The 8,613-nt window shown below is 37.9% G+C and overlaps 1 protein-coding gene across 1 annotated transcript; it reads left to right on the forward strand.

Moving 5' to 3' along the window:
• Positions 1 to 2,762: 2,762 nt before the first annotated feature.
• LOC115922720 (gastrula zinc finger protein XlCGF57.1-like) lies at positions 2,763 to 5,754 on the forward strand. The gene is made up of 4 exons (XM_030982200.1): positions 2,763 to 2,800; positions 2,839 to 3,453; positions 3,593 to 4,310; positions 5,230 to 5,754. Exons 1-4 carry the CDS (start codon positions 2,763 to 2,765, stop codon positions 5,752 to 5,754), a joined length of 1,896 nt encoding a protein of 631 aa, XP_030838060.1.
• Positions 5,755 to 8,613: the final 2,859 nt, after the last annotated feature.

Here is an 8,613-nt window from a genome sequence, read left to right on the forward strand (position 1 = left end):
GTAATCTTGAACATTCAGTGTAAGCTTCGTTTGATTCTGTGAGAATTCCTTTTTTTTTTTTTACCAGAACTCGGTTTATCTTTAAGGTAAGATTTTATTTGGATGTTGGGGGTGGGGTTGGCTTGACACAGACAAAAAGTATAAATGAAGATAACTAGGCATTTATTTAGAAGGAAGGGAACAACTCAAGTTTATCTTTAAGGTAAGATTTTATTTGGATGTTGGGGGTGGGGTTGGCTTGACACAGACAAAAATATCGATGAAGATAACTAGGCCTATATTTAGAAGGAAGGGAACAACTCGTACATGTAAGTAAATAGCATTTACTCTCTATGTTCCAGTTTAATATCTTGAACATCAAGTTGCACCACAAGAATTGACATGGTCTGAAAAATAGACAAAGTGATGAAGAATAGCTCAAAATCTTCAAATAAGTACATGCACAGCTATTAAAAAAGAGAGATGTTGAACATTTCTTCTTGATTTCTTTTAGAAATGATCTATGCCACCATAAAGCAAGAAGATGAAGAAGAGATATTTGAACCTATTACAAGTCAAGGTGAAGGAGGAGGAGAAACTGAGCAATCAATTCCTGAAGGTATGATCAACATTCTTTTGTCTTTAAGGCAAATCAAATTCGTAAAGGGGAAGTCCATCCTGATATTAAAGTGGTTTTAACGAAAGTAGAAAAATGAGAGAAACAAATTAATATAAGTTTAAGCAAAATCTGATTAATATGAAATTCATGATTTTTGTTTAAAGAGAAGGTTGAGTTCTGGGAAGAGGGGAAAAATAATTTGTGAGCGTCATCATTCTAATTATGCAAGTGTGAAAGAACATCAGATAAGACATGTTCCTTGAAAAGCATGGCTCTTCAAATGCCTTCTAAATATGTCATGTAACATATATCGTAAAACTTGGGGGGTAGGATTTTTACGCCACGTGTTCGTGTAGTCCCATATACATCTTTCTGTGTACAGTGTTTGTAACTTTATTACCAAGACTTGGCCAAATTTCTTATCATTTTGATGATTCCAGAACCTTGCAATACACACAAAGTCTTATATGCTAGATGATCAACCTTTTCTGGTCGATTCCACACCGTTTCTTTCACAATGCAATCGCATGACCAGAACTAAACCTCATCTTTAAGTTCTCATCATTGAAATGCAAATCAGCAAAACTGTGACGTATCTTGCAAGTTCCTCTCTCATTTGCTCTCTACAGAAAATTCATAAACTTTTATTTTCTTCAGTTATTGATGACAGTATAGATTTGTTTCATACAGTGCTTGTATAGAAACATACTTTCAATTATATTACCGGTAAACATGATTGTGTGATTGATAATTTTCTAAAGGAAAAGTATGTATTAACTATATTGGTTTTATAGTACAGGGCGAATGGGAAGAAAGTTCACAAGATATTTAAAAGAGTTGCCAATTTGTGTTTGATTGCAAATTCATAACTTTCCTATTTTTCATTGGTTTTTGCTCAAATTTTCACAGGTCTGTTTCTATCAAATTCAACTTAACCACTTGACTGCTATTGGCTTAAAATGCATTCATACCCCCGGTGCTACTGCATTTTTGTACTGTACAAAAACCTGACAAAAACTGCACAAAAAAGCTGGATTTTTTGGGTAGAGCGTTATCTACTGTTCAAGACCTGTATAACATCATTGCAGTGCTAATTACACAGTAGGGCGTGGCATTATGCAGTGCTACGGTCTTGGAAGTGCAATGCCCTAAGCACGTAAATGTACGTGGGTAGCAGTCAGGTGGTTAATATGAGGGTGGAATTTCCCTTCAATCATTTTTTTTTGAAAAATCAGTGCTGATAGCAAAAAAAAAATCATTATCAGACCAACGACAGTTTAATAAAATAGTATGGACAATACAACAGTTTTGAATTGTTGAAATAGGTATTCACAAAGTATTATAAACAGGAATGTCAGGCAAGTTTATTTGTAATGACAACACATTGATCAAGGAAAATGTTTAATAGTCTTTCGTAATTTGCATGATTGAGCTGCAATTTCTTATACAGTGCATATGCGGTAAATAAAAGTATACACCACATTTTGATGAGTAGCTCCTAATTCAAAAGTCACAATCACTGTGACCTTGAAATCTATCCCATAATAAAAAGTAACCTTTTCTGTCGTGTGATACCCTATTCATTTTCTGCGATAGGTTTCAGAGTACCAGGGTCTTTTAGTGTTGTTAAAATCTCTTTGCACCAAGTTTGGGCTGATCCAACTAATGTGGATTAAGCCATATACATGTGTCACTTTGGTCTTAAATCTTTAAAAAAACTTTAAATTCTTCTTTAGCTTGCTTAAGTGCTCCATTGTTTAAAGCAATGCAATGAATCCAAGTTTTCAAGAGACCATGTTAACCTTTTAATCCATAAGATCACCTTACTTTATTATTTAAAGCCGACTTATTGCTTGTCTTGTAATGTCCATGATCTCTCTACACACTTGTCCATTGCGTCCTTCCACACACATTAGGTACATAAGGCATTTATCTTGAATAGATAAAGAGTTGGACAATGGAAAGGACAAGATACACCTACATATAACAGCATGCAGTGGAGAGAAGTCCCATCTGTGTTTCCATTGTGATAAGCGTTTTATTCATATTAGTAAACTAAGTGGCCATTTACTAACACACAGTGGAGAAAAGCCTTACAAGTGTTCTCAGTGTGATACGAGATTTTGTCATAGAGTTTTCCTGACCTGTCATTTAAGAACACACCATGGTGAAAAGCCTTATAAATGTTCCCAATGTTATGAGGTATTTTGTTACCAAAGTAATCTCACTACCAATTCAAGAACGCATAATGTAGAAAAGCTGTATTGGTGTCCCGATTGTGATAAAGGATTTTCTCAAAAGTCTAGTCTTTCTAGCCACCTTAGAGTACATACAGGACAGAAACCTTCTAAGTGTTCTCATTGTGATAAGGGTTTTTCTCACCAAAGTAATCTTACCTGTCATGTAAGAATGCATACTGGAGAAAAGCCTCATCGGTGTCCCTATTGTGATAAAGGATTTTCTCAAAAGACTAAGCTTACTATCCACCTTAGAACACATACAGGAGAGAAACCCTTTAAGTGTTCTCATTGTGATAAGGGTTTTTCTCATCAATGTAATCTTATCCGTCATGTAAGGACGCATACAGGAGAAATGCGTTATCAGTGTCCTTATTGTGAGAAAGGATTTTCTCAAAAGTCTAGTCTTTCTAGCCACCTTAGAGTACATACAGGAGAGAAACCCTTTAGGTGTTCCCAGTGTGATAAGGGATTTTCTCAAAAGACTAAGCTTACTATCCACCTTAGAACACATACAGGAGAGAAACCCTTTAAGTGTTCCCAGTGTAATAAGGGTTTTTCTCACCAATGTAATCTTATCCGTCATGTAAGGACGCATACAGGAGAAACACATCTATTGTTCCCATTGTGATAAAGGATTTTCTCAAAAGACTAATCTTACTATCCACCTTAGAGTACATACAGGAGAGAAACCTTTTAAGTGTTCCCAATGTGATAAGGTTTTTTCTCAAAGAAGTACCCTTGTTAGACATTTAAGAACACACAGTGCAGAAAAGCCTTATCGATGCACCCATTGTGAAGAGAAATTTTGTCGTAGCTATACCCTGACCAGTCATTTAAGAACACACAGTGAAGAAAAGCCTCATCAATGTCTCTATTGTGATAAGACATTTTCTCAAAAGACTAAGCTTACTATCCACCTTAGAACACATACAGGAGAGAAACCCTTTAAGTGTTCCCAGTGTAATAAGGGCTTTTCTCACCAATGTAATCTTATCCGTCATGTAAGGACGCATACAGGAGAAATGCGTTATCAGTGTCCTTATTGTGAGAAAGGATTTTCTCAGAAGTCTAGTGTTTCTAGCCACCTTAGAGTACATACAGAAGAGAAACCCTCTAAGTGTTCCCAGTGTGATAAGGGATTTTCTCAAAAGACTAAGCTTACTATCCACCTTAGAACACATACAGGAGAGAAACCCTTTAAGTGTTCCCAGTGTAATAAGGGCTTTTCTCACCAATGTAATCTTATCCGTCATGTAAGGACGCATACAGGAGAAATGCCTTATCAGTGTTCACATTGTGATGAGGTATTTTGTTACCAAAATAATCTTACTACCCATTCTAGAACGCACAGTGTAGAAAAGCTGTATCGGTGTCCCAATTGTGATAAAGGATTTTCTCAAAAGTCTAGTCTTTCTAGCCACCTTAGAGTACATACAGGAGAGAAACCTTTTAAGTGTTCCCAATGTGATTTGGTTTTTCTCAAAGAAGTACCCTTTGTAGACATTTAAGAACACACAGTGGAGAAAAGCCTTATCGATGCACCCACTGTGGTAAGAGATTTTGTCGTAGCTATACCCTGACCTCTCATTTAAGAACAAACAGTGAAGAAAAGCCTCATCAATGTCTCTATTGTGATAAGACATTTTCTAAAAAGAATTATCTTACTAGCCACTTAAGAACACATTCAGGAGAGAAACCCTTTAAGTGTTCCCATTGTGATACAGGTTTTTCTCACAGAAGGATATTATTAGTCCATTATTGCTTTCAAGAGAGATGGACGTGTTTTTCGCGAGCTCCTGAAAATTGCACTTTTCTGCAGCCAAATAATGGACTCAAAGAAACTTTTTATACCAAACTGACGACGAAAGGACGGTGGTGAGATTTGTGTAATTCATTTTTCACAAATTTTTAGACTTTTAAAGATTTTGGCCATTTTATACTGTTATTTTGGTCAATTTTTAAATATTTATTTTCTTGATTTTTGAACATTAAGCGCAATATAAACACTTTACGCAGAATTCATCTTGGATACAGCGCAAGTGAGCGCAAAGATACAACGCAAGTGTGCGCTAGTGAGTTATCTCAGTATTTATTACGCACTGATGTTAACGCAGTACTTTTCAGCAAACAGGTGAACAATTATATTAAATGACGTCACAATGACCATCGTTAACGTAAGAAGTCTCCGTGTGAAGGAACTCAAAGCTGAACTGCAGAAACGTGGTCTAAATAAAAATGGTGTAAAAGAAACTTTGGTAAATAGGCTGCAAAGTGCAATCAATGACAATATCCATCAAGCGAGTAATGACAAAAGAAATCAGGAGACGAATACTGAGCAAGCTGATCTCTATGACCTATTCAATCTAGTTTTGTCGTCAGTTCATGAACTAGCCGACAGGCTTCCATCTTGAAGCTAAGTTCGATAGTGCTGATCTGGTAAAGGAGAAAATAGATCTCAATGAGATAGTGGGAACTATCTCAAGCGTTAATCCCGCGAGGTATGATAATCGACCAGGAAATGTTTATACCGTCCCGACGAAGAATAGGTTCGATGTCCTTGCGGATAATCATGTCACTGACGCTGAGCCTGCTACTTCGATGTCGACTAGTGACCAGATGAAAGAGTACCGAGATGGGCATCGCCAGCGCCGCTTGTCTGAGCTACATGAATCTGTCCTCGAAGGCACAGACGTCGAGCCTCCTACTCCGATGTCGACGAGCGACCAGATGAAAGAGTACCGAGATAGGCATCGCCAGCGCCGCTTGTTGGAGGTACCTGCTGCTGTTTTCAAAGGCACTGACGCAAAGCCTTCGACTTCGATGTCGACGAGCGACCCTGCAATGAGTACCGACAAGGGCATCGCCAACGCCGCTTGTCTAAGCTACCTGATGTTGTCATCGAAGGCGACTCGATGATTAAGCACATCGAGGGCCGACTCCTGAGCCGAAAACATCGAGTAGTCTGCCATCCGAACCCAGGGGCAACGGTGGCTGATATCTCCTCTAAGAAGGCTACTGAGGGTGTAAAGGCGAAAGGAGACGTCATTCTACAAGTTGGGTCAAATGACTTGTCGAAAGGTAATGGTAGTACATCCACCGCCGATGACATCATAACATTAGCAGACGTGATTGCAGCAAAAGGCTGTGATGTATGCTTGCCTGGTGTTATACACCGCAGATGGGAATCGGTTCACCAGAGGCGCAGTGTCGATGGGGTTAATGGGCGATTGAGAAGAGCTGCCCGTGAAAGGAGATGGGGTTTCGTTGACAACGAAAACATAGGTGACAGGCACCTCGGCAGAGATGGGGTCCACATCAATAAGGCAGGACAAGCTGTTCTTGCCTCTAATCTACGCCACTTTATTGAGCGACCTCAAGGGCCACCTACACCTACTCAGCAAACGTCCTACGCTGAAGTTGTTGGATCTTCAACGCAGGATTTCGAGATGATTGCTCCGAGAGGAAGGCTAAAGTCTGCACCTGCTCTTCCAATGTTTCCACTGACAAAAGCTCAACAGGGGTGGGACGAGCATCTACGTCTTGTCATGGCAACATGCTGTTAAACTCTGTCTCTGATACTGGCATACTACATCATAATCTTCAGGATCAATGTCATGAACTGAATAAGAGTAACATTAAACAGTTGGAAGGTGGTTCAGTTCCTCCGTTTAGAAACAGGGGCTTAAAATTTGCCCATTTGAATATTCATAGCTTAGTTGCTAAGATTGACGAACTTAGATTACTTCTGAGAAATGCATCATTTGATGTTATTGGTTTAAATGAAACATTTTGCGACTCCATGATTGATGATTCTGAATTGTATATAGATGATTATATTTTATTACGTAGAGACCGTACGAGACATGGTGGTGGTGTGGCTGTATATATATCCAAGAGGTTCAATTATAAAAGAAGGGATGATTTGATTTCATCTACTTTAGAATGCCTTTGGTTTGAATTGCATTATCCAAATAAGTCTCCCATCCTGGTTGGAGAGTTTTACAGACCTCCAAATTCTCACGTTGATTTCTTTGAAGAATTAGACGAAAATTTGGACTCTGCTCTCTCGGAAGATATGAGCTGTATTATTTTAGGTGATTTCAATTGTGATTGTATGCCACACCAACTTGATCTGAATGCTGAAAAGTTAATGTTTTATACAAATATGTACGGGCTAAGTCAGCTAATTGATACTGCCACAAGAGTTACAAATACCTCTTCTACTTTAATTGATTTGATATTTGTATCAGACAAGGAACTTTACAATGAATGGGGAATATTTGAAACTAGCATAAGTGATCATTATTTGGTGTATACGGTTCGCGATTTTAGTGCAAAGATCCATAACAAATCTGAATACGCAGAATTTCGCTCGTTTAAAAATCTTGACGAGGAGAAATTTTACAATGAATTGAGAAGTACTCCTTGGCAGGTCATAAAAGATATAGATAATGTTGATGTTGCGTGGGATATGTGGTTGACTCTATTCAATAATATAATCAACAAGCACATACCAGTATGTAAAAAGCGGATAAGAAAAAAGGCATGTCCATGGATATCTGACGAGATTGTTAAGCTTATGACGGAACGTGATAAAGTTCTCAAAGCTGCTAAAGCTAACAAAAGTGATGATCTTTGGGACACCTACAAATATCTAAAGAATACAGTTATTCATCTCATGAGGAAAAGAAAAAGAGAATATAATGCAGACCAGATCTCGCAAAATCATAACAATAGTAAGCAAATGTGGAGATGTTTGAGAAACCTGGTGCCTAAGTCATTACCTATATCTCCCAATAGCATAAATGTTGATGGTGCTAATGTGTCAGACAATGCAAATATTGCTGAAGCTTTTAATGACCTTTTCATTTCTAATGCTACTAAGATTACAAAGGACCTGCGAAGGAATAAGTCTCAACTGAGAGTAGACGAGGACAATAATATTGGTCCAACTCATTCGCAATTTAATTTGAATTTGATTACTGAGGATTTTGTATTGAAACAGATTGATAATCTGAGTATAGATAAAGCAACTGGTGAAGATCACATCAGCTGTAAACTTTTAAAGATGACGAAGAATGTTATCGCAGAGTCTCTTTGTGATATCATTAACAAATCCCTGTCTACAGGAGTTGTTCCACGTGAATGGAAAAAGGCTCGGGTAGTACCAATATTCAAATCGGGAGATATTTCTTCTTTGAATAATTACCGCCCCATTTCAATATTACCTATCGTGAGTAAAATTATAGAAAGGGCCGTCCACCAACAACTCAGTGAATTCTTGGACGTGAATCAATTATTACACCCTAATCAGTCTGGATTTAGACCTAAACATTCAACAGCTACTGCCCTTGCAAAACTTGTAAATCAATGGTCGTTGAATATTGATAACAAAAAAATTTCTGGAGTTGCCTTCATAGATCTTCGTAAGGCTTTTGATACTGTTGACCATGAGCTACTTCTACATAAACTAGCTTGTATAGGTTGTAGTAATAGGACTATTTATTGGTTCAAATCATATTTAGGGGATCGACAACAAGTGACCCAATTCAAAGGAGCCAAGTCGCATCCATCAACCATCAAATTAGGTGTGCCACAAGGTTCAATTCTTGGTCCCCTTTTATTTTCAATATATGTTAATAGTCTACCTGAATGTACTCCTGAAGGTATCATAGATATGTATGCTGACGATACGACACTTACCGTCAGTGCAAATGATGCAACTGTTGTGGAAGAAAAATTAACTGTTGCGTTAAACAGAGTCATGGCATGGAT

Source organism: Strongylocentrotus purpuratus, unplaced genomic scaffold, assembly GCF_000002235.5.
Source record: "Strongylocentrotus purpuratus isolate Spur 01 unplaced genomic scaffold, Spur_5.0 spur5_contig_823, whole genome shotgun sequence".
In the NCBI taxonomy this organism is placed as follows: Eukaryota; Metazoa; Echinodermata; class Echinoidea; order Camarodonta; family Strongylocentrotidae; genus Strongylocentrotus; species Strongylocentrotus purpuratus.

What these genes read in the sequence shown, in the direction of transcription:
- LOC115922720 (XM_030982200.1), top strand. Translation starts at nt 2,763, where the DNA reads ATGGTGAAAAGCCTTATAAATGTTCCCAATGTTATGAG. An exon ending in AATGTTCCCAATGTTATGAG is followed by an intron (nt 2,801 to 2,838) that starts GTATTTTGTTAC and finishes TACCAATTCAAG; the next exon opens with AACGCATAATGTAGAAAAGC. An exon ending in AGTGTTCCCAATGTGATTTG is followed by an intron (nt 4,311 to 5,229) that starts GTTTTTCTCAAA and finishes TTCATGAACTAG; the next exon opens with CCGACAGGCTTCCATCTTGA.